The sequence below is a fragment of the Pagrus major genome, chromosome 13, assembly GCF_040436345.1.
Source record: "Pagrus major chromosome 13, Pma_NU_1.0".
NCBI classification, from domain to species: domain Eukaryota; kingdom Metazoa; phylum Chordata; class Actinopteri; order Spariformes; family Sparidae; genus Pagrus; species Pagrus major.
In genome coordinates this window covers 15,582,097-15,609,368 of record NC_133227.1, presented here as the reverse complement: position 1 = coordinate 15,609,368, position 27,272 = coordinate 15,582,097, and the positions used below count along the sequence as shown (strand labels likewise).

The window sequence follows — 27,272 nt, the reverse complement described above, 5'->3', positions numbered from 1 at the left end:
ACTCACACAACATGACTGCACAGAGTTTCTCATGAATTGGAAATTAGAGGGCAGTGTAAACATGGTGCCAGGATACCTTCAACTATGTCACTGACCCTCTCAAATTAAGCAAAAACCACTGAAGGCTGTGTTTTTTTAGTAGGAGGCACTGACCAAAGCTCCGACCTTGAAGTGTAATAAGTAAACAGGAGGATTACTGAGCTCTTCAAAAGTCATATGATCAGGACTTTTTGTTAAAAATTGTTCACAAATTTGGTCTTAGTTTCTGTTGCACAACAGCCTGTCCACCTACTAGTGGTTGCTAATGATGTATGGTTACCTCTGGATGCACTTCGCATCTCACACACTCACCTTTTTTTTCAAAAATGTGTTGTATTTTTTAGAAGAATAAAATGGTGGTAGCTAGTATTTTGTACTGTTACCATGGTAAAACTCAGCTTGACTTGCTTCCTTTAAAACAAAGACTATGAACGGTAGGAGCAGTGTAGCCCCATTGTTGGGCTGTAATAGGATCAGGAGTCAGTAAGCACATCAGCAGCATCAGGAACAACAACAGGACAACATGCTAACTTGTGCCACCTAGTGGTATCCTCCAGTAATACGCATAGTATATAGGCAAGTGAACAACTACAATTTGTGATGTAGCCAGTTGTCCACGTGAACATGTGGTTCAAAAGCAAGTATATATCTGGCCTAGAGAGTCATCAAGAGTCACTCAGCACCGGACTGAAAAGCAGTGTTTTGCTGCCCTCTCAGTTTGACAGTTTCAAGTCTGTTTCCCCTTTGAACACACTCAACATCACTGATAAGTGTAGTGTGTGTGTATGTGTGTGTCATAAATGCTCTGTTGTACGTGTAACCATCCACAACAGCGATGTCACAGCACCTATGAGTCCACCTTGAGTTTGTCACAGCAGCAGGGTGAGAAATTAAAGAAGTGGTGGTTGGAATAAGTGTTTCAAGGGCTGTTAAGTTACCATTTACATTCCTATATCATCGTTGTAACAGCCATAGCAGAGATATTGTGTTTATTATATAATTTACAGGGTAAGCACGATTCATGCAGTGCTGTGGTATTATTTATAAATGTTAAGACTTAACAGTGAAAAATGCATTGGCATCTCAGAGAAATTCATTTACCGTTGCCATTAGAACTGAAAACCCTACTTTGAATCTACATTGTCATAGTAAATTGATCCCACACCATCTCACATACACTGCTATCCATTATTTTTGAAAGCCATTGCCCCTGTGTATTGATCACACACACACACATGCATGCACACACGCACTTTCTCACAGACCGTTTTTTTGTCTTCTTTCCCCACCATAGCACCACAAATGCCCCAAGGATGCCATTGACCCTACTGCTGCCACTGAAGTGGAAGTGACTGATGCTGTAACAAAAGCTCTGACAGCGTAAATGGAACTGAGAATCTTTCAGCTGCAAAGCGTTGAGTTCCTGTTACATTGCTACCAGTCCAAACTGTTGAAGTCCTGCGTTTATGCACATCAGAAAATTAGGCTACTAAAAGTTAAAGAAACCCAGATTATAAATACGTCTTTGGCAGCCAAAAGCCCATGTGTACAAAGTATGAATATCTTTCATTGGCACACTCTCTTGTAAGTGAGACTTTTTTTTTCCCTACAGCTCTGTCAGTGCTTTCTCACTGGGATCCAAAGGTTTATCATGAAAATACAGCAGATGTGTTGCTCTGTAGAAAGATCAGTGACCCAGCTCCTGTATCAAAGCAGCATTTTGTGACTGGTGAAACCAATCTGTTGTGATTGTAATGGGGTACAGAAGTGCAGTTTTCAGCTCGTTGTCTCAGTCACTTTTGAATGTCACAAACCAAGTGTGTGGGAAGATTAACAAAAGAAACCTGGTGACTGCTTGAGAGCTGCATTTGCATAGGTACAATGTGTTTAGTTCCTGTGCTTACTGAAAAATTGTCAATATTCCAAGCAAGCTGTTGACATGTTTGCTAATGACTCAAATGCTATTCATATCCCATGTTGATGTTATCAGAATATGTTTTATTTGTTACAATCCCCTTATTTTTATAAGGAACTAAAAACTGCAATGGTGCTTCCAATATTGTATCGAATACGCTGCATTTTTAACTAGCATGATAAAAAAAACGAAACACAATATACCGCCACGAATTAGTCAATGTGTGGGAAACACTGCGGTGTGTATAACATCATTTCAAATACATTTGTGATCTTTCAGAGTCTTGTATTACACCACCTGACAAGTTTGAGTTAGACAAGTCCCAGTTGTTTAGGAGAATGCTGCAACTCTGTTTTGCTGTGAAGCTCCAGGAATGCTTTGTGGACTACAACACTTCCCCCTGACTTTCCATCAGCACGGGAGCAAGTAGATAATGAGTACATTTTTGTTTTTGGATGAACTGTTCCTTTAAGGTACAGTTTCAGCCTTTAGAAGTGTCAGTGAGCCTTTCCTGCAGCGGTGGAAGCTGAGTGCAATGGAGAGCCCAGCAGAGTCTGCAACACTACACCAGCTGCTTCCACTGATTAGTTCCTCCTCTCTGGTTGAAGGTTTGCTAATCAGTTTGATGATTGTCCACCCAGCCAGACTGAAATTTGCAATGAATAACAAATTGGCTCAATTTACTGTAAATGAGGAAAGTAATTGGTGTTTGTGACAAGTATGGCATTTGAGATGTTTACTTTGCTTGATCATATTTAAAGCAACAATATTGTGTATGCATTTCACATATTTGTCGATGCTTTGAGTGCTTAATCTGAAAATAACTTAGTCCACTTGGCTAAGCCCTACATTCAATGCAATTTATATCCCTTTACAGGTGTGCACAGGGGGACGTTGTCACACACACAGCATGGCTAAACCGGTCAAGTATACTGTATGCTGGAGAAGACAAATGGTCAGTGGACCCCAGAGTGAGTCTGGTGACCCTTAATCAAGAGGCGTTTACCATCAAGATTGAAAACGTGGACATGACAGATGAGGGGCAGTACGTGTGCGCAGTCCAGACAAGCAGTCGACCGAGAACCACCTCAGTGCACATCCTCGTCCAAGGTAACAGCAATAAATTTACTACTACTACTGTTTCAGCTACTGCTCATACTACTGTATTACTTACTGATGAAAAATGACTATACTTTTTGTGTGACAGAGTAAATTTTACGATACCTAATAACTCTGAGCACATCCATACCCTCTTATGATCATGCCAGTCTGTGACTATACACAGTCATTCATTAGCTTCTCACACACACACGCACACACACACACACATAACATTTTCCATCTTATTAGGGCCTGAGCACTGAAGGAGCCAGGGCCATCGTCATTGCAGATGGCTGACAGCCATTGACTACTGAGCCATGTCGATTATAACATCGTGATTAGAAATCCCCCTCCAGAGAGCACAAAACAGTAATATGTCCCTTCAGAGTTGCTGTAAGGCAAGAGTTGTTGTTTGTGCCATGTTGGGAGAGGAAATTAAAAGTAAAAAGTATGCTGCTCAGTGTACTAACGTTACGTCGAAATATCCCATTCATTATTTTCTTATGCTGGGCGCATACTGCAGAAATCAGCCATTTTTCCGTTATTTTTTAATGTATTTTTTTTCCACAAACTGGCAACTACCAAGACTTGATGCTGACAAAACACGGATACCACATGATTCCAGTAGCATGTGCCTGCAGTACCGGAGGCTGGAGTTTCAGGACTGCAGTTCTGGGACCCTTGTCTTTTGCAAATTGACCCAAGGCAATATTTGAGTGACTGTTTACAAGTAACAGTTAATGAGCGGTAAACAGTCAACACAGGTTAGATAATAAGATTATTTAAACTTGATGAAACAGTGAGTATGAAATAAGCATTTACACTGAGGACAGTAGGCTACTGCTGACTTAATATAGCTGGCAGACACAAATCAAACACAAAGGCGCTTTTATCATCTGTTGAAGTTTAGTTATTTTGCTCGCTAGAATGAATTATCATAGTCATGAATGGACCTATTTGTAATTTTCAGCCACCTGCTTCAAACAAATATATTCCATTTGTTTTTATGGAAATTCATTATTGCAATGTGTTAAAATTGTAAAGTTGCATTCTCTTGTTACACAATAAGTGCTAGACACAACTTTTAGAGGTACACATTGATACTAAATTCTGAGAACAGCTCATTCTATTGGTGTAACAAGCGCAGGTCTGTGTAAGCAGACATACGGAACAACCATTGTCATCTACATTTGAGTGAAGCTGGCACAAAAGCCTTTCCAGCAGGTTTCATTTCAGTTATTGTCAACACAAGAAGCCTTTCATGTTTTGCCATTTATTACAAAGTTTACAAAATAAAATAAAAATATCAGTGCAATACTGAACACTAAAATGCCACTCCTTTATAGAGGAAGGAATTTGAGGAATTTTTTTTTTGTTTGTTTTTTTTTACTTCTGATGCATAAAAATGAATGTTACTTACTGCAACAGTCAAGAGCATGGATATAGAATACAAAAATGGTCAAAGATGTCAGCTGATGTAATGAATAGAGACACATCCACCGGGGGAGGGGCTTGTTGATGAGACCAGCTGCAGATGAGAATTAAAGGCAAGGTGGTAATTCAGCACTGGAATTCTGGTCCTAAAAAGACAAAGTCGTGGCAGGGCAATTAGTTTAGTTCCCACACATTTCGTACATGGTAGGACTGTATTTATTACAGAACATTACAGACAGGATGTATTCATTATTTCAGTCAGATGATGTCAGTACTCATAATACAAACATCACAGTGCCATCTGCCCTCTTTCAGGAAGAAAGTAAGGAACAGTTGTGTACAAAACTAATGATTTTATATTGTCACATAGCAGAAACATGGACTGCAGAGAAAAAAAAACATGTTCATCACACAGCTACATGGTTCTCACAGGGCACACGATTTACAAAGTACAAATAAGTGAGAGCTTCAGCCACTTTCTTTCGTATGATGAACTGAATGATAATAGTCTGTCTACTACTTGGTCCATAAAATCAAAATTTACAGTCATCTGTTATAAATAAAGGCTATCTTATAATCTTCATGTGTGGTGTTTGTGTACAAGTTTACATTATAGCTTACATAGCTCAGCTTTAGCAACGCCACAGTAACAAGAAAACAGTCACATCGCACTAACTATTACAGTTTATGTTGTCATTAGTTGTACTAAAGATATGTGGCTGTAAACGTTACATGTTACTTAACGGTCTAAAGAAACATTGCGAGTTCAGCTTTTTACACCCACAGCTGTCTCCAGCATTGAATAGCACGGGTAAAATGTAGTCTTCTCTTGCTTCTTTTTACATCGCTGCTTTTCTCTGCCGCGGACGTGTTTTATTTTTTCAGGAGCTGTTGTCTGGGATGATGATAAAAGTCGTTTTTCTGGAACTTCTGCATATTTGTGTTTACTGAATAACATACCGGGGCTGTAAACTCCTATGTGGGGGTTGTTACCTCCAGCTGGCTCGACTTCTTCATCATCCTCATCCTGCAGTAGAGTAGAGGCTACAGGCTAGGAGGTATTATTACAGAATGTATTACAGAGGGGACGGCCTGTCCTGGATATCTCTGCAATGCATTACATAGACATCTTGGACATAACGCCAGAACTGTTACATCCTCAAACTCTTTTGATAGGGTTTCATTTTTTTAATGTTTTAAACTTAAATTATGTCCAGATCTTACAAAATGCTCCTTAAGTCAGCAAGTAGTAAGACACATAGTTGCACTAGCCAAAATCGTGCTATGGTTTCATAAACAATAAATAAATGGGCTATTCAAATAGGATAACAGTTTGTTTTCCAGCAAGCTATCTAAGCTAACAGATGATTGTTAACATTAGCGCCTTTGACTGTTACAGTGAGCCAATGCTACTCACACTTCGGTGAGCTAACGCAAACTTTTTAAGTAATTTTGAACTTATTTCATTCATTTGAAACAGTTATTTTCAACATACTAGCTAAATACTATGTCATCCAATTAGGTAGGAGGCACAGTCATGAAAAAACAGGGGTCCCAGAACTGCGACCCTGAAACTGCAGCCTCCGCTACTGCAGGAACATCATTTTGCGTGATTCCAACATTGTTATATTATTGGATAACAAACCTTGTTAAAAGCTGGAACCAACCTTCAGAATTCTTACAAAGAGGTAAACAAAACAATCATTTTGGCTCCAAAAAGCATTTTTAAATTATTAATTCACAATCATAATAATTAGGGTTGTACCGATCCGATCACGTGACTCGGAAATCGGGGCCGATCACGCCACTGAAGACTCGATCGGGAATCGGACGTTACGACCCGATCAGAGATCGGTTTTGTATATATTTATTTAGTCATTATTTGTATTAGATTGTTGATATATGGGCTATTGGTGATTCAAAATAAAAAAAATAAAATGAGTATTTACTACCACCGTTTACGACATGCGCATGCGCAGAAGACCAGCACGCCAGTTTGTTTTGAAGCGGAGTGGCGAGTTGTGGCGCACCATGTCTGCTGTGTGGAAGTATTTTAAAGTGAGTGACGAGAACGATGCAGTTGCAAACTGTCAGATATGTAAATTTGGGATATCGAGGGGTGGTAAAATATAATAAAAAATAAGGGACACCTTGGATAGTTTTCTTCGATCTTTTTAATTTTTTAAATGTATTATAAGAGTATCGGATCGGGACTCGGTATCGGCAGATACTCAAAAATCAAAGGACTCGGACTCGTATCGGGGGCAAAAAACCCTGATCGGAGCATCCCTAATAATAATGTTATTAAGGCAAATAGATACTTTTATTCTGCACCTTTCTACAAGCTCTGCAGATGTATTTATATTATTTATAAAGAAAGATTTGTCTACATAAAAAATTTTATCAATATGACCTTTGATAACCTTTCCATTTACTCTCAGTATTCACGATCACTAAATTAAATATTGGATTACACCAGTTTTTATACCAGCGGATAATATTATAATGAGTGGCTTTAATTTGCTTAGGAAAGGTCAGATGTAGACAAGTATTCTTATGAAAGTCTAAAACATCTTAAAATAATAATAATAATGATAATAATACACAACTAAACTTACTGAGCCTCTGTCTAAGTTTACATAAAAAAACACCAAACTAGATTTTTTTAAAATATCAGATAAATTCATTCATTCTCAGACAAATACATGATGCATGGTATGTAATGCTGACTGCTAGAACAGGGGAGGAAAAACAAATGAATACAGGAGACTTAGTGAGCAACCCCAAAATTGCCCAGGGTCTTTGAGAGTATAACATAACATGACATTTTGCATGGTCGAGTCTACCCTTGATATCCTTGAACCTGCTGAGGCCTACTCAACACTGCTTGCAGCTTTACTTTATTTAATTATATTTATGCTGGTTTACACTGTATGATTGATGGTTGTGTTATTCCTGGGCACCTGCACATGAGGGCATGCATGAACAAACCAGAGGATAAAAAACAGACATGTGCTCTTTTTTCTTGAATCCCATTTCCTCAATCATTGCTCCACTGGAGCAGTTAGGGGCTAAATGCCTTGCTCAAGGAGGGGGAGGGGAGTGTGTTCCTCAGTCGTTATATTAAGTGAGGTTAATGGAGAATACCAGATGTTGAAATGATTTGGCTAAAATGGAGTGTGGAGTTGTGAGTGTCCTCATATAGATGCGGAGCACAGTCAGGTGCGCTGTGCTGTATAAACAGCGTAATGGGATAATTTAAGGCTACCAGTTTGACATGCAGATGATCCATGTAGCATAGCAAGCTGCTCATAAGATGCTGCTACCCTCAACATCATACGAGAGAAAAAACCGTTTATATAGATAAAATGGCCAGGTTTGGATTTATTACGCTCTAATTTTCTCTGCAGCATGATGCCAAACAAAAAAATTGCAATAGAATAATGACAGTGTGCTGCTCCAACAACACAACCTGCATTTCTTTTATTTAAAACTTCTAGACTGACCAAAATCAGTCTAGAATCTCTTCCTCAAACAAGTGAGTACAGGCCAGCATCACAATCCAGTCTATCTTGTCAGAGGAACAGAAATTAGCTAAATTGGTTAATGTATCACCCTAACTGAACACACACTGCCATTCAGTTGAGGTTAGCATCAGGTATAGAAGACTCTTCTTTCTCCCTCTCTCTCATTTAACCTATTTTTTTAATGGTATGTTGTGGCATGTGTAGTGTACAGTGTGTACCTTTATGTACTTCTGTTGTACTTAGGGAGAAGCCAAAGGAAAAATTCCATTGAGGTGGACAATAAAGTTAATCCAACCTAATCTAATCTAAAATTGAAGGGGTAGTAATGGGTAGTGGTAACATTACCCTTATTTACCTTTTACTTTTGTCTAATCTTGATACTCGAGATTCAGATTGTAGGAGCACATGGCTGTGTTCCTTTATATCTTTGATGTGAGGCCCTGTGTTTCTTATCACCTCTGTTTTTAAGTTTGAAGCAACTCTACAGGAAGAGGGGCGCCATCTTATCGCCTGGCAGAAGAGGACAGTGTTTTTCTTGGTTGTAAATACTTCGTATGAAGACACTTTTAATTAATTTACAACTCAAAGCCTTTGGATGAACCTCCTCTCCCTTGCAAGCACACATATCCTCTTTCACAGGTCATGGGGAGGCCTCTGTGAAGCTTACCAGGAGGGACAACTGGCCATCGGAAGGTGTCAATACAGAGTCTTTATATATGTAAATTAACTCACATCAAATGTTTTTCTTTCTTTGTTTTAGAGTATCTCTCTCTTTACCTGTGTCTCTCTCCTCACCTCTAACTTCTAAAGCACACATTAGCTTTTAAGAGAACACTGGAAACCTTCTGACTTGTTCTATGCAAACACTTCAGGTCTGAATTTATTACCCGTCTGGAGGCACTCTGGATCACATTCCACACCAAATGGTCTCTGTGTTCCTCCAGATTTCAGACCATTTCTAATTAACCATTAAGTCAGGATCTCATTCTCTTAATTCCAACAGATTAAGGGTCAGTAAGAGAAGCTCATAAAACTGATCTTTCTCCCGTTTCTCTGTGATGAAATTTGGCTAAAATCAAATTTAATGTTTAATTGTGTCATGTGTTTGGTGGAACCACAGTGCCCTCCAATGGTGAGTCCGGGTACAAAGAAATTAAACTTTCAAGATATCTATGTTTTAATACGTTTTCCTGATTAAAAGTCTGTAATATGTTTCTTCATTTACAGGTATTAGAACTATAAGAAATGCTTATATATGTGGTCAGATTCTATCAGTTCTACTGTACCTTTAAGTGTTTTCATGTTTGATCCAGTGTTAATTTCTTTTATTCGTTCAGCGAATTTAATCAGGTCATATTATTTCATTAAGTCCATTTATTTTGCCATGGTAAGGTCCTGAGAAAGGTGAAGCACGATCGCGAAACATTAAATTGGTTTAATTTAATTTAAGTTTCGTAAGTGTCGAGTGATATGATCCACAGTGAACTCGCCTCCGCCCCTTAGGAACCGCCTGCTGATATGGACTACAAATACCAAGAGACAACGGCTCACTCGCTCTCTTGCTGTAATCTCTTGCTGTAATCTCTTGCTGTAACCTCTTTTTTAAAATTTCTCTTCTTCTAAATTTTTCTTAGCTTTACTTTAAACCTTTACCTTTTGTATTTTTGCGACACGCTCTTAGGCAGAAATCTCCGCACAATTGACCACGTGCGATTTTTACCTCAATCTTCTAATTTGAGGACGCACTAATTCTAAGTGCTTTCGTTTTGTTAAGTATCGTTATTTTACTCAGTAGAAGTTAATTTGACTTAATTCGTCTTGTTTTGAGTAATAACTGAGGACTCGCCAGGCCAGCGTTATTCTCTAGTTATTTTCGTCAAGAAAGTTGAATTAGTTCGATCAAAAGTTCAGAGTCACCACTTCAGGCAAGAAGAAGACTTTTTATTACAACAACCAGCTTTGTGCAGTAATTGCCTGCATCAACAAACCGTGTGACGGTTTGCAACAATAGACATTTGCCAAGCCAAGACCGGCTCGCCCCCAACGCTCACAAGCGGTGCCATCCCGCTGGGCAGTGGACCGGGACCTTCCTGCCGGGTACTGGACAGACTGCGCTCTCCCTCCGACACCTGGACGAGAGAAACCCACTGGGAGACCGGACGAGCTGCGACATCCATCCGGCTCGAGCGGCATCTTCAAGCCGCAGACGATCCGCGACTCAGCTCCTTCTCCTGGACCGACACCTCAAGCCGAGGTCAAGCTATCAGCTCCGGAGAGGTCCAAAGTGGTGAACATCTCCCAGTCTTCAGGCAAAGTAGGCTAAACACCCACGCACACTGCTGGAGTCACACGCATGTTCTTGAGTTGGTGGTGTCTCTTTTCTTTTGATTCATAGTAATCTTTAATTAATAAGAAATCCGGTTAGGTCTCGTTAGTGTCAAAATTACTATAGTAATCTTTGAATGCTTCCCAGACTCGTGACTTTACCATCCGCTCATCTCCATCCATTCATTACCATGATCATTTAGCCTCTACATTTTATGTTATCATTATTGTTTGTTTGAATCATCCTTTCATTTATTCACCTTGATTTATTTAGTAAATAAACAAAGTTAACCGTACGTCGTTGTCTGTGCAGGTTTGTTTTAATGTGGAGAACCGATGGATATGTGTAGAATCTCACTGCTTCATATATGAGATGAATAAATTGATCTGAAATTGATTAAAATTGATACAAGTTAAACTTGTCCAGTCGAATTTGATTAATTACCTCCGGATTATTCAAATAGACAAAATAACGGAGGTGGTGCCCCATTAACGAGTGTTTATTATTAGTGTATCTCCTACATATATTATGGTGCCGTCCGTGCGAGGCCACCTAAAACCACAGTTCTCTGCATTAAATTGATGTGTACAGACAAACATCGGTTTTAAAATCAAAACCCAAGCTGTTTAACGTTGTTTAGCTGTCCACTGAGTGATTAATGCGATACTTAACTTTATATTCTTGACTGTATATACCTTGAATCGTGTGTGAGCATAAACTCCGCCGAGCTGTGATCGCGTTGCTTAATATGAAATTAATTTGTATGGATGCTGCGTTGTAACCAGATCCGTGTATGATAAAGAAGCGTTCAACATCGCCGCATGTTGGAAATTAATGTGTAGATGCTGCGTTGTACCAGATCCATGATTTAAAGAGTTGTTAAACGCCGCCGTGCGTTAATGTTTCGTGTACAGATTCTGCGCTGTAATCACCAGATCTGTGAGTTAAAGAGTTGTTAAACGCCGCCGTGCGTTAATGTTTCGTGTACAGACGCTGTGTTGAACCAGGTCTGTGATTTATTTGCATGCATAAGTGTCGCTGCACACTTCTAAATTTAACCGGTTTGATGAATCTTAAGCTGTTGCGCTGTGCCAAAGCTTAGAAACTCATCTTGAGACAGTCTTTATTTGCCGCGATGTTCCGGAGATATTTGTAACTTGCTCAGACCCTCGTGTTTTCTGACTTAGATTAGCTACCTAAACAGAAAACAGCTGTGCAAACAGTGAGAGGTTTTTAATTGTTTTACTCCCGTAGTATCAAGATCGGTTGCTGTGGCAACCATCCGATCAAAGACAGTATATTTGGCTGTGTAAAGGAGGGCAGAAAACCTCTATCAGCTCAAATGGTGAAAACATAAGTAAATGAATGCAATGCTAGTTGCTGGTTGAATGTTTTCTGATGTGCTGAAAACTGTCTGTGATAAGAAATCAGTGCCGGCCGCTGCGCCCAGATTCTGCTTGTGTGAAAAGTGAAACCAATTGCTGCCTTTTCCCACAGCTGAGAAGTGAACGTTTCAGAGCCCAAATCACCACTGAGCTAAATCCTGCTAAAACAAGGGGGTATATCAGTGGGCGGAGCTAAAAAGTCCCTCCTCTAGACTCTTCTTCAGGTAGCCTTGTTAAAATTCAATTCCGAGACAGCGCCCCTAGTGCTCGACTCTATTAAATTTGTACTAGCGCCCTCTGTTGCTCAACTCTGTTAAAACCTCAAAGTTTGTGATAGCTTCCTCTATAGGACAATTCGGTAAAAGATTTTTTGATAGCTTCCTCTAATGACCAAATCTGTGACTATCAAATTTGTGACAGCACCCATGGTGACTGACTCTGTTAACAACAAATACGACTAAATAGCATACTCTGCTGGCTAACTTGTTTAACTGAATTTGATCCTTCAGCTTTAATAAACAAAATTAAATTTTTTTTTCACACAGATACTTGCTAAATTGTATTATTGGAAACTTGTAATACTGCAATAACTACCATAGTAAATTAACGTGTCTCATTATTCAGATAAATAAAAGTTAATTTAGCTGTAAATTACCAATTTGACAACTTTAACCAGATTCAACTATTTCAATCCAAGTTCAATTAAAATTTTTCTTTTTAGTGTATTACTTGAAATCTGACGCTGATATGCTATGCTCATGCAAGTCAAATAATTAAGCTGTTAACTACACATCCAAGTAGTTTCAATCGAAAGCCACAGTTAGATCAAATACTTTAGTTTTTGTTGTTAACACATTAGCTGTTAGATCCTTTAAAATCCAAACGCTTACTTGTTTTGAACTGCACAAGTTAATTCAAATAAAGGTGAATCCTACCTCTAATTGAAAACAATTAAACATTTAAAGCCCAAATAAAATAAATAGAAAAAATTTTAAAATTAAATAAATAAATTTTAATAAAAAAATTTTTTTTCCCTTTCAAAACAAACTTAAACAATGACCGAATCAGGGGGTCCTGGCGGTTCACTAGCCGCAACTTTGAATCCCCTAGCCGAACAAGATGCAGTAATAAAGGAGCTCACAACAAATTTGCTGCCAGGATACGTAGACGAAATCCAGAAGGCCGACCCTAATGAACTACAAAATATAATGACCGCGCTAATATGCCAATCCCTAACCGAACCAATGCAAGGAAAAACCAGAGAGAAAATGTTAGGGAGCATGATCGTTGTTATGGCTGCGCAACAAAAACATAGAGATGGATTGCTAGACAAAGCTGTAGCTGAAATGAGGGTCAGAAAAGAAAACCACAGAGCTCTTAAAAAGCAACATGAGGAAATGGAGGAATCCTTAACTAAAGCAGAGGAGTCTTTAACTAAGACAGTGCATGCTTTAACCGAAACAAGAGAGTCCTTAACTGAGTCAGAGGAATCTTTAGCTAGAGCAAAAGACTACAATAAAGAACTGGAGTCTCAAATCAAAGCACAAGAGGATGAACAAGCTACACTGCGGAAAGAAAACTCAGAGCTAAAACAGATCCTAAACGCCCAAGGGCTAGAGCTAGATAAAAAGGAATATGAGCTTGGAGAAGTAACTGAAGATCTTAAAAATGCTAACAAAGACCTTGAAGAAGCAACCGAAAAAAATAAGGATCTAAAAAGTAAGCTCAAAGTCTGGGACAGGGCCAGAGAAAACGACAAAAAACGTCTCCAAGAAATGCAACAGGCACTAGAAGAGGCCAAAGCCCAAGCTGACAAATCCCATCTTGAACAGATGAAGAAAGAGGCAGAGCTCAATGAGGTTAAAAGGGAATTAGAACATTCTCTTGAGTATAGTTCATTCCAAAGAACGCCTGCAAATGCAAGCTCCCGTGAGGAAAGAAGAGAGAGCAGATTCCACAGAGACGCTCAAATAGGCGTATCCTCGCCGCGATCTTTGTCGCCCATAGGCCCTGCTGTCCGCAATCGGACTGACAGGGACCTACATGACCGAATTAAAAGGTCTACCTCTCCTCAACCTCCCCCTCGTTCAAGCGCGCACTATTCGCGAAGTCCCTCCGACAGGGACCTAGATAAAATGGCTCGAAACATAAACCGTTTCGAACCCAAGCCTGGTGGCACTCACGACACCAGCGCTTATCTAAAAGACATAGAGTTCTATCTGAGGAGATTCCCAGATGCCACAGTAGATGACAAAATCTACCTAATTAGAGTCACCTCTAATCAGAGAGTCAGCAAATTCATCGAGCGACAACCTCGCCGTGTCAAAGAGAGCTATGAAGCCCTCAGCAAAGCATTGATGGATGAATTTAAAAGCTACACTACAAAGACAGGTCTAACTGCCGCTTTAGCTGTCAAACAGGGAAGACAAGAATCCCCTCAAGAGTACTATGAGAGGCTTCATGAAGCCTATTTTGGACCCAAGAATGAGACAGAAATGGAGGAAGAACTACACTTCAAGTCACTGTTCGTACAAAACCTCCACCCCACGACTAGCCATCATCTTGGTGTCATGGCATGTCCAGAAACCCTCACTAGTCGACAACTACGTGAACTGGCCACAAAAGGTTTTGCTAAACAAAGACAAACAATGGTCAAATCCACTGAAACAAATATCTTGAGTATTTCCACAGAGTCTTTGCCTCTGGAGTTGGAAGGAGTTCCGGGTGTCAAACCATGTGAGTCAACCACACCCCCTTCTCAACCTTACCAACCTCCAACAGAGCAGAAAAACCCCTCATTTCACCAACCTGATTCAGGTCGAAGGTATCCACAAACCTCTCGGTCTGACAGAAGTCAGTACCAACCACGATTTGGTGCAAAACGTCACTTTTCTGACTCCCACCGAAACAAATCCCAATCAGACCAATGGAAAAACCGTCAAACTTATAACGGTAGAAAACATGACAGACGTGGGTCTCAAAGCTATCCATCCAGAAATGGGCAACATGAAAACCCATCTGATGAGGAAGCAACAGACGAAAATGCTGAACCAACCAGCCCTGATAAGTTGAATCAATCAGGTATGAGCAAGAAAGACCTTGACGCTATTAAACGCATGATTGAACATGCATACAAAGGAGATAGAGAAAAAGCTGACCTCCTCTCAGTAGTTGCTCGCTTGACGACTCCTGAGAATCCAGCAACTTCCTCTCCAAAACCCTCATCCAACCAACCCAATGTGGTGGTGAAAGAGGAGTCGTACATGGATCCCACTGAACCTGAACATGCATTGCCTCAGGACCAGGTCCCAATGGCCAAGAATGGCACACCTGAGCAATCAGACCAAGGGCGTAAACAGCCAGACTCTAGTGCAATCTTAGTGGTTCAGCTAGACTCAAACAAGACTCCTCCTGATGAAGCCCCGTCAATCTTTCAGGTTGAACCACCTTTTCAACGGTTCTTAGGCAACCTTAAAGAAAGGGGGGTTGCACGCAAGCTCTACCTATCTGCTACACTTGAAAACGAGCTTGAACATGAAGCACTCCTTGACACAGGTGCAGACGTCACCCTGATGTCACCAACGCTTTTCAACAAACTGCGAACAATGGCACACCAATCCAACAGGAACTTAAAGCTGCAACACTGCTCACTTGAAGTCCAACCATATTCGCCCACAGGTACTACCTTGACCACTAGGGCATTTATTAACTTCACTATGGGATCAATGAACCTCGTCCACCCTGTGTACGTGTCCCCCTTTGATTCCATCCCTCTTCTCATCGGTAAAGATCTCCTCAACCGATTTGAGCCACTGATTGACTTCAAACGCTTGAAGATTTGGGCACAGGTCCACCAACCACTGCCTATAGATCTTCCACATCCCACTGAAACTCAGGGCTATGTACTTGAGCCAGATGTCTTGGCACCTGGTGCCTTTGATGAAACTCCCTGGCAATTCAATCCTGAATCTCTTCCCAACCCTCCCACCCTTGGGGTTGGTGTCGTCACTCAAGCTCAGGCAGTAGCCAATGCTCCTGCCAACTCTTCAGATCTGAGACGCTCTGGTCCTGACTTGAAACACTTGGATGACGCACACACTTCCCTGCGCATTGTCGAAAACCTCCTTGTACGTGTCTCCGACGCTCTCACTTCACATGCGTTCGTGGAGCCTCAGAGCCACAGGGGGGTGATGCTAATGCAGGCCCATAACTCTCCACACGCAGGACATAGAGGAGCCAAAGCAACATATCAGGCACTCCAACAAGTAGCCTATTGGCCACACATGCAGGAAGATGTAGCAAACTACATCAAAGACTGCTCGATTTGCCGTCAGGTCCAACTGTCAAACCTGCGTCCCAGAGCTTCCTTCCCACGAAGGGGCCACAGAGCCTACTATGACCAAAAAGTGTCCCATGATAAAATCCAAGTGGGGGACAAAAGGTGGTACTACACCTCTGCTCCCCTGACGAGAAAAGACAACCAAGACACCAGAAGGCTTGCCCGTAAGCTTCTGCCCCAAAAGATCAAAGTAAACAAAGGTCAGGAAGAGCAGACTCTTAAGTTGGTCCATCGCAACCAGATGAATCCGCACAAAAACCCCATGGGACTTGACAGGGATGCAAACTTCTCTATTAGGTCATAAATAAGGATAAAACCCTTAAAGCACCTGAAAGTGCCCATCGCGAGTAGAATTTTTTTTTTTTGTTGCCAACAAAGGTCACTGTTGTTCCAGTCGTTTATAAAAGTTGAATTGAGAAACAGGCTTTGTAAATTAACCTGCTAAATTAACCTGCTTAACTAAATACAGTCATTTGATTCACCCAAACTCATTGATTCAAAGTGGGGGTTAATCTAACACGTTTGCCCTTTAGTCCAAAGTGTATAATAAATTGATAGAGTAGAATCAAAACCAAAACTCTGAGATTTTTCGCGAGGAACAAACCAAACTGTTGATCACCAGCTGTCGTCTACACACAAAGAAAGTGTTTGTCAAGCTGACAGACTCGACTTACAGGTTGCAGCAGTTGTGGAAGTTCACTGTCACTCAATCAGAAACGAATAGTTCAGTGCAGACCTGAACAATTCATTGGGGGGCTCCTGAAAAGCTATTGTTGTAAGAATATTTTGTTTAATTTTGGATTTTCTGCAGTCCATGTTATCAGCTTATTCACAGTCAAATCGCTATAGATGTGAACTACAAGCTGAAATCCCAGACATCAGAGCACAGATCAACCAACAACAGCAGGTGCTACAAACATAAGCCAGTCGTTGTAGAGCATCATTTGGTGGTCGAAACCCACAGTGAAGCTCTGAATAAAAACTCGCCTTGCTATAGTCAGAATTAGAATCAGAAATACTTTAGTGATCCCTGAAAGGATCTTGCTTGTGTTACAGCTGCTCCCATTCAGTCTTAGAAAATAAGCAGAAATGTACATCTATATGAACAGTGTAATACATATTTACGTGAGTAATCATTCACCTTTCAGTCATGTCGGTTGATTATCCTCACACACAACCTGTCAGTTCGTTATGACAGGCACGCCGAGAGACATTGGATCCTCAGTGAACAGCTCAGCCATAGATAAGATTCTTCTGCATCTTATCCCACTGTTTCTGGTGAAGGAAATTTTACCCACCATCACCAGAGAACGTTATCCTATACATTGAAAATTTAGCTCCATCATTTGGACACAAATCAACGGGAAAGCAAGATCAAGAAATCTAAATTTCTCCACAGACACTCAGTTAGAGCAAACACTCTTACTCGAGTGCAGTGATCAGTTAGTGATAGCGACCCTTTTACAGTTAGTTGACGACAGTTACTAACTTTAGTATAGGCCCTGTAACCCTATAAGATTAGCACCTCCTATTAACCCTTAGGAAGAGTTAGGGTCGTCAGTATTATTATCGGCTTCTCTCTTTTCTTTTGATATATATACGATTTTTGTTATATAATAGACCTCAGCACATGATAAAGACAAACACCAACTCTGAACATGAAGTGTACCAGTTCAGTTTCCTCGACGATGGACATCATGACTTCATCGATCCAAAGTTCCCGCTACTACGGTCATTCAGATCGAAGTGGGGGATATGTAGGAGCACATGGCTGTGTTCCTTTATATCTTTGATGTGAGGCCCTGTGTTTCTTATCACCTCTGTTTTTAAGTTTGAAGCAACTCTACAGGAAGAGGGGCGCCATCTTATCGCCTGGCAGAAGAGGACAGTGTTTTTCTTGGTTGTAAATACTTCGTATGAAGACACTTTTAATTAATTTACAACTCAAAGCCTTTGGATGAACCTCCTCTCCCTTGCAAGCACACATATCCTCTTTCACAGGTCATGGGGAGGCCTCTGTGAAGCTTACCAGGAGGGACAACTGGCCATCGGAAGGTGTCAATACAGAGTCTTTATATATGTAAATTAACTCACATCAAATGTTTTTCTTTCTTTGTTTTAGAGTATCTCTCTCTTTACCTGTGTCTCTCTCCTCACCTCTAACTTCTAAAGCACACATTAGCTTTTAAGAGAACACTGGAAACCTTCTGACTTGTTCTATGCAAACACTTCAGGTCTGAATTTATTACCCGTCTGGAGGCACTCTGGATCACATTCCACACCAAATGGTCTCTGTGTTCCTCCAGATTTCAGACCATTTCTAATTAACCATTAAGTCAGGATCTCATTCTCTTAATTCCAACAGATTAAGGGTCAGTAAGAGAAGCTCATAAAACTGATCTTTCTCCCGTTTCTCTGTGATGAAATTTGGCTAAAATCAAATTTAATGTTTAATTGTGTCATGTGTTTGGTGGAACCACAGTGCCCTCCAATGGTGAGTCCGGGTACAAAGAAATTAAACTTTCAAGATATCTATGTTTTAATACGTTTTCCTGATTAAAAGTCTGTAATATGTTTCTTCATTTACAGGTATTAGAACTATAAGAAATGCTTATATATGTGGTCAGATTCTATCAGTTCTACTGTACCTTTAAGTGTTTTCATGTTTGATCCAGTGTTAATTTCTTTTATTCGTTCAGCGAATTTAATCAGGTCATATTATTTCATTAAGTCCATTTATTTTGCCATGGTAAGGTCCTGAGAAAGGTGAAGCACGATCGCGAAACATTAAATTGGTTTAATTTAATTTAAGTTTCGTAAGTGTCGAGTGATATGATCCACAGTGAACTCGCCTCCGCCCCTTAGGAACCGCCTGCTGATATGGACTACAAATACCAAGAGACAACGGCTCACTCGCTCTCTTGCTGTAATCTCTTGCTGTAATCTCTTGCTGTAACCTCTTTTTTAAAATTTCTCTTCTTCTAAATTTTTCTTAGCTTTACTTTAAACCTTTACCTTTTGTATTTTTGCGACACGCTCTTAGGCAGAAATCTCCGCACAATTGACCACGTGCGATTTTTACCTCAATCTTCTAATTTGAGGACGCACTAATTCTAAGTGCTTTCGTTTTGTTAAGTATCGTTATTTTACTCAGTAGAAGTTAATTTGACTTAATTCGTCTTGTTTTGAGTAATAACTGAGGACTCGCCAGGCCAGCGTTATTCTCTAGTTATTTTCGTCAAGAAAGTTGAATTAGTTCGATCAAAAGTTCAGAGTCACCACTTCAGGCAAGAAGAAGACTTTTTATTACAACAACCAGCTTTGTGCAGTAATTGCCTGCATCAACAAACCGTGTGACGGTTTGCAACAATAGACATTTGCCAAGCCAAGACCGGCTCGCCCCCAACGCTCACAAGCGGTGCCATCCCGCTGGGCAGTGGACCGGGACCTTCCTGCCGGGTACTGGACAGACTGCGCTCTCCCTCCGACACCTGGACGAGAGAAACCCACTGGGAGACCGGACGAGCTGCGACATCCATCCGGCTCGAGCGGCATCTTCAAGCCGCAGACGATCCGCGACTCAGCTCCTTCTCCTGGACCGACACCTCAAGCCGAGGTCAAGCTATCAGCTCCGGAGAGGTCCAAAGTGGTGAACATCTCCCAGTCTTCAGGCAAAGTAGGCTAAACACCCACGCACACTGCTGGAGTCACACGCATGTTCTTGAGTTGGTGGTGTCTCTTTTCTTTTGATTCATAGTAATCTTTAATTAATAAGAAATCCGGTTAGGTCTCGTTAGTGTCAAAATTACTATAGTAATCTTTGAATGCTTCCCAGACTCGTGACTTTACCATCCGCTCATCTCCATCCATTCATTACCATGATCATTTAGCCTCTACATTTTATGTTATCATTATTGTTTGTTTGAATCATCCTTTCATTTATTCACCTTGATTTATTTAGTAAATAAACAAAGTTAACCGTACGTCGTTGTCTGTGCAGGTTTGTTTTAATGTGGAGAACCGATGGATATGTGTAGAATCTCACTGCTTCATATATGAGATGAATAAATTGATCTGAAATTGATTAAAATTGATACAAGTTAAACTTGTCCAGTCGAATTTGATTAATTACCTCCGGATTATTCAAATAGACAAAATAACGGAGGTGGTGCCCCATTAACGAGTGTTTATTATTAGTGTATCTCCTACAAGATCCTAAGATCTTTACTCAAGTACCATTTGTATGGGTTACTTTTACTTTTGAATTGAAGGCAAGACGCACACCCCTTTCTTCACCTCTTTTTTTATGTGTGTGTATGTGTGTGTGTGTGTGTAGTGCAGGGAATCAATTCCCCCCAAAATCCAATTTCCATGTAAAAGAGTAATTCCTACACGCACACACACTTTTCATCTCCACATTAATTAATTTATTGAAAAAGGTTCTCTCAAGACATAACAACAACCCATTGTTTTGTATTGTATCACCAGCCACACATTCCAGAGAACATCCTTTAAACAGTTGGTCAGCAGATCTGCAAGACATCAGGTCATACTATCACAGTGGCCTATTGAAGGAAGCAGTAAGCACTTTTACGCATTGACATGATACGTCTTCAACCCTGCATAAGAGCATTTTGGTGTTATGTACTGCTGCTACCAAGTATTCCACAGCAGTGGATTCTCATTATGCTTAGATACATACTCAGACATGAACAACAGTGTTTATGTCCTGACCGTAGAACCCAGGGTGAGAAGAGGGGGTGTAGAGAGTACGACAGAATGCAAACAAATAGCGTCTTTATTTCTAACTAGATGGAAAACAGTGACCGTATCTTCCACAGATGAATATCACTTAACAAACTTATCAAGAGCTTATAATGACACGTCACTTATATATTTATTCCACTGTGGTTTATACTTATTGACTGTACGTTCCTTTAAGCCGTTTAACCACATTATGCAACGTAGCAACCAGGTCAGGTCACAGGGACAGGGAAGAGCAGATGCACATGCCTGCAGTGTCTTGTCAATATTATATAAGTAAATAAATAAATAAATATCAAAATATATATATATATATATATATATATATATATATATATATATATATATATATATATATATATATATATATATATATATATAATATATAATCAATATTATTTGGAAGGTTATTTACACATTTTCACCTGATAAGTTGAGAATTAATTTTGGTTATGTAAGTGGCACTGTGGTGTCATCACCAGATTGTCATTATAGATGTGTTATTGTCAGATGGTAATTTATTCATAATTCACAAGAACAGTCACAGTCATTTGGATTTTTTTGTACATGTAAGTATAAGATGTGTTATGTATATGTGTTTGTATATATGTACATAGATATGCTACATATATGATATGTATAATTCAATTTTCTTCAACTCAAACACTACCTAGCTGACTGTATTTATGTATACCCACACTTGGCTGTTGGTGCTTAATGCAAAAAGATTATTTTGCTGTTACAGAGTGTAAATAAATCAGCAGCTTTGTTTCATGATCAGTGAAACCGGCTTCAGAAGTACAGTGATGTCAGCTCTTGTGAAGGAGATAAGCACTTGTTTGTAGCTCATTATATAGAACTGGCTCTCCTCCCTCTCTTTTACAACATTTGATCAGAGGGTGTTGATGGCTCTCCAGCATGAGCAGGCAGTCCCTGGAACCATGCCCAATCACAATGACTCATCTCATGTAGAACGGTAGGGTAGGATTCAGATGACTTCATAGATTATTTATAAGACACAAGATCTCATTAGAGAGTTAACCACGGTAGTTTAAAGATCCTTGAACTGGAAACTTCAAAGTCTAATCACATCAGTTCATAGACTTTGTGCGAGGAAACAATTAACAAGTCTTAGTTTACCATTCTTTTATATATTCATGTATAAACCCGCTTTGCTTCATAATGGGCATATTTCATTGTTTTATTGTTTCCTCTTGAATTTCCCCAGAAAAGAGAAAATAACTAAACGCTCTGCTTAAACCTATACACCTGCATAATAATACATCTCACAATTGACTTCACCTCAAATGAAACGCTAATTATAGATCCACCCTATCATAAACATTCAAACCAGCAGTGTCATTTGTACTTGTGCTTGTAGTGAAGCGTAACTATTCCATAAACACCTTTTAAACGTAAAAGATATATACCAACTCCAATCCAAAATCAAAATTTCCTCATCACTGTCTCACCATCACATTCCCTCCCCCGGAGCACAGCAGAGAGGGCCGTACTGCTTGCTAACGCGACTGAAATAAATAAATTGTGTTCCAATTAAACTTCCATTTTCAAATGATATCAGAGAGTGTGGGATAACACTGATCGTTGCAATCATTTTGGCAGGTGAAGCAGTTAGTCTGATCGCTGTAAACATATGAATACTGCGGTGCTACTCATGCGTAATGCTGCATGGACAGCAGGGACTGTCACTGTCCTCCCACTACTAGAGGCCAACATGAATGAACGCATACTATATGTGCTTTGTAACCTCCACCTCACCAACGAACACCTCATTCTCTGTACCAGAAATATGTATTTTCTCCATATTTCTCTCGTTGTGGCCATGATTCACTGTACAGAGCCATCGCTCATCAGCTCATTGCCATGCATTGGCACGTTGCATTGACCATCTTTGGTTGAATGTGGGTGTGGAGAGGTCGGTATATGAGGCGGATCCACGTGCGCACATTTCCAAGTTGATTTGAAATTTATAAATGAAATTGCACATTGTTTGGTGTTTGCCAGGTTTTAGCCGTACGTACATTTCCTCATGTGTAGACACACAGGCATTTAGTATGGATTCTCCACAGAGTTTTATAAACAAGACCCCTGTTCTAAATATTTGCAGCAGCAGTGTGGACCACTTGGAAATGACCCACTGATGTTTTGCTAAAACATGAATAAGAAATCACAATAGCATATGTGATGAAACAAAAGTTATATCTGTGGTTGTGAAAACAAAAGTGATATGATGTAAGATCAGTGGCCAAAAAACATGTGCCAGCTGCCATGTGACACCATCTAATATCAAGCATTATATTTGTCCTTATTAAGCTTCTCCTTCGCTAAATCCTTCTCCTTCAATAAATACCTGCAGCCACCTGAAGGCAGCAGGATATGATTTGAGAGAGTGCGGTGGTGTGTAAGAGTGCAGTGCCATTACACATGGCTGTCTTTACCTGTATTAAATTGCATGCATTAGATACCAGCCTGCTATGGAATAGCGCCATACACGTCTTCACACATCAGACTGGTTGGCTTAAACTCAGCATTCTGCCTGGTATGCAGGAGATGTCAGATTATCGGGGCTCGTTAATCCTATGCGTCACGGCCACCTTTACACTTCTTTTCTTTGTTTTCAGTGTTGCTCATGTTTAATCTTGAAATGCATTACAATACAAGTGCTGCTATATCATATTTTGCAATGAGATGTGACAATTCACAACTTGAAATCAAATAATGACATTTCTTTCAGTTTTATCGCCACCATTCTAATTAACTATTGACACACTAACCAAAACAGCAGGTACGCTTGGAGACACCCACACAGTCTGTGAACCTCAGTTGCACTCAGCCCACAGATTTTTCTACCTAGTTAACAAAACTGGTGATCTAATGGTCATTTCTCTGATTGTCAAATTACAGCCTCATGATGAATAAAGATAGCTATTGTGCACGGCAGAGGAAATGTCAGCTGTACTGAACCAACCTCTGGTATAGGTAACTTGAATCCTCTTTAATCCTCTGTTTTCCTCTGTTGTTGGTCTGTTTTTCTGTTGGTTGGTTGGTTGGTTGGTTGGTTGGTTGGTTGGTTCATTGGTTGGTCAGCAGGATTACACAATAACTGAACAGATTTCTACAAACTTGGACAGAGGATGGGTCTCAGTCCAGAAAAGACACCATTAACTTTTCGTGTGGATCCGGATAAAGGGATGGATGGATGGATGATATGATGCCAATGTCCATCGCAGATGGCTGACAGCAATGACAACTAATCTTTGACCTTCGTAACATCATGATTCAAAAGGCTCCCCATCAGAGAGCACAATTAAGAGGCGTGTCCCCTCAGAGTTGCCATTTGTAATATGTGGGGAGAGGAAATGAAAAGAAGTATGTTGCTGCTCAGTGCACTAACATTACGTCTCTATGTCCCGTTTATTAATTTCTTATTAAAGCAGCTCAGTTAGGAGAACCAAAGACACTCAGTTAAATTTGTTGCAGCAGTGTTTCTTTTCCCGCGGGACGCTGTTTCTCTCAGTCATGCCGTTTTTATACACAGTTTTTGTAGCTTAGCTTCCTTGGCTAATCTACCAACGTTGTTTTACGCATATGAGGCTGAACAAAGCTAAATTATGGACATGTGGTGCGGAGACAATCCCACTTTTAGACCTGATACAGGGATGTGTGTCAGTGGTAACAGGAGATAGTTTCCTCTGCAGGGTGAGACAGTTGGAGATTCATGTCAGAGCAAAAGTGAGAAACAGTGGTGAGCTAATACACAACTGCTGCCTTACAACAGCACTGAGAGGACACCCTGCCTCAAATTCATAAGCAATGATGTCATCGTCCATCATGATGTTTCACTGTAGACATCGTCACATGCCAATTCAGCAGACATCACCCAACCCTAGCCTTGGCAGAGGTATGCGCTCTGTTCTAGTTTACAGTGTGTTATAGCATTTTTGTATCATACTTTCATCATAAGGCAACACCTTTAAAAATGCACAACAGCAAATGCAGTAGGGATTCAACTTATACAGTAATTACCAGACCTGGTCAATGCTGTTTGAAGAGGCTTTTTTTTCCTCTCATGAATGTATTATGGTCTTTCGATACCAGATACTGGTCATGAGTTGTGACCACTCTGAGTAGCTGCTCGACAAAATTGAAGGATACCTGTAACCACTGCCATGCGCAAGTGATTTATGTGTAGAGATCATCCCACACCCTCTCCTACACCTAGATACGATAAATAAGCTCAAAACTATGAGTGAGAAACAAAACTTGAATATTGCCTTAACTCACTGTTGCCTTGGTGATGGCAAAAGTAGGAGAAAAGTGGGTTCACTGAGGCAGCCAAGAAACACTTGAACAGTAAAGACCACAATACAATATGTGGGGTTAGTGTATGTGTTACTGCTGCTGCTGCTGCCACTCTGCCAAATAACACAGGGAATAAAAAGTATTTGCCACCTGACTGAAGCCCATCTTCCAGTCCTCCAGTCTTGTAGCAGGTGGTGTAGAAAGAAAAGCCCTCCAGGATGGTCTGTTACAAGTTTTCTTTTTTTACAGCCCACACAGAACGCTTGTTTATCAAAACACTGTTTTACTGTATTGTAGACTATGAAAAAAAAGTTTTTTTCACTCTTGCAGCGGAGCCTGAGGATGATGGTCTGTTGGTTCATGCAACACAAGAGCAAGATACTGTATATCAACAAACAACTAAACAGATTGCCATGCAATTTTGCATAAAAATGTATGACCCCCAGAGGATGATTCATAATGATGTTGTTGACCTAGTGACCTTTTCAACAGTGCCATTACCAAGAACAAATAAATAAATAAATAAATCACTGCAAGAAATATCATTGCAGATTTTCATAAAATGAGGCACAGTCATGTTCCAGAGGATAAGCATTTTTGGAGCTCCATGAGCGTTCTTCTTCTTAAGCTGCCATCCCGATTTCAAAAATGTCAAAAGATATCTCACTAGTAAGCTGGTTGCCATTTTACTGAGCTCATCTATGTCCCTAAATAGATACAGTTCATATGTAAATGTCCCGCTGGCCGATTTGGAAAAAAACAAATATGGATGGATGGCAGTGTTGGTCCATAGTCTGGACTGAAATACATCAGTAGATGTTGGATAGATTCCCATGAAATGTGGCACAGATAACCAGGGTGTCCAGAGGGAAAATACTTGTGAAGTTAGTGATCCCATGAATGTTTCAGGTAACACCACCAGCAAGTCAAAGTTTTTGCTTACCCTGTAAATATATCACCATTTACTGGATGGATTGACACAAAATGTTGTGCAGACATGATTTCATGGATCATTTACTCACATCATTTTAATTATTTACCTAGTTTCACTGAAAAATACTATAATTTATTTTAATAGCGATGCACTGAGTGCAATCCTTCGATTGTGATTTTGACCAATTCCGATTCTAATAAGGTGCACTGATTAGGATTTGTGGGGCTGATCACTGATTGCTGGAAGCTTTATCGTCATCTAAAGTTGTTAGTTATCAGTGGTATAGTTTAGTTTAGTGGCAATAAAATGTTGAGGAAATAAATAACTATATATTCATATATAAAAAAAAGTTAACAGGACACAGAATTCAGTGACACAGAATTTGGGAATAATTGTGTGTCTCAGTCTCTGTAGTGATGTATTTGTGCCCTGAAGCTACTCCACCACCTGGTCACTATTCGTATCTGGTTACATTCATCTCTGACAGAAGGTTGATAAAATGTGCACTGATGTAAAGTGCCTGTAAATCCAAACTCAAGGTCAACTGTACTCAGCAAAAGTAGCCTACTTCAGTTCATTTGTTTAGTGTAAGCTTGTTGTGGTGTTACATTAAACTGCAGTTTACTGTTTAACACTTCATGTTCCTCTGAACAGAAACTCTCAGTCCCGCTATGTGCCTCCGCTATAAGCCCTTAGCTCAGTCAGCTGTCAGCTCTGGTCGCTGTTAGCTCTTATGCTGTAAGGCTCAAAACAGCATTGCTTTGTCCATCCATGCAGGATGACCGAAAATATACTTGTCACAAACAGACAATCCCAAATGATAAATTGAATGGACTACTTCTGACTCCAACAGAGTGCGTCTTCTCCTGCTGTTACTGTAGTTATCTCTCTCCGCAGCGCTGTATCAGTGCTATATGGGGTGTGATATGTGACAGAGCTAACTGAGCGGAGAACTAACGCCAATACATTTGTCAACAAATTGCATGGTGTTGATGGAGAGTACAAGCATGGTCACAGCAATGTCATACGTGATGTACCAGATGTGCGCTCACTTTGCACGCAAACGTAGTGAATGATGGAGCTTATCTGTGACTTTGCGTGTGGTAAACGTACGTGTGGATTTACACTTGAAATCTGTCCACGTCTGGAGAAGTGTCTGATTAAGATACGTGTGGATTTGCATCT

General features: G+C 40.2%; 1 protein-coding gene across 1 annotated transcript in view; it reads left to right on the top strand.

The window, feature by feature from the left end:
• ntm (neurotrimin) overlaps positions 1–27,272 on the top strand; it is a 148,435-nt gene that overhangs the window by 82,389 nt on the left and 38,774 nt on the right. The window contains exon 2 of the mRNA XM_073479832.1: positions 2,832–3,064. Within this exon, the coding sequence (XP_073335933.1) occupies positions 2,832–3,064 (233 nt within the window). The remainder of the gene's footprint in view (positions 1–2,831; positions 3,065–27,272) is intronic.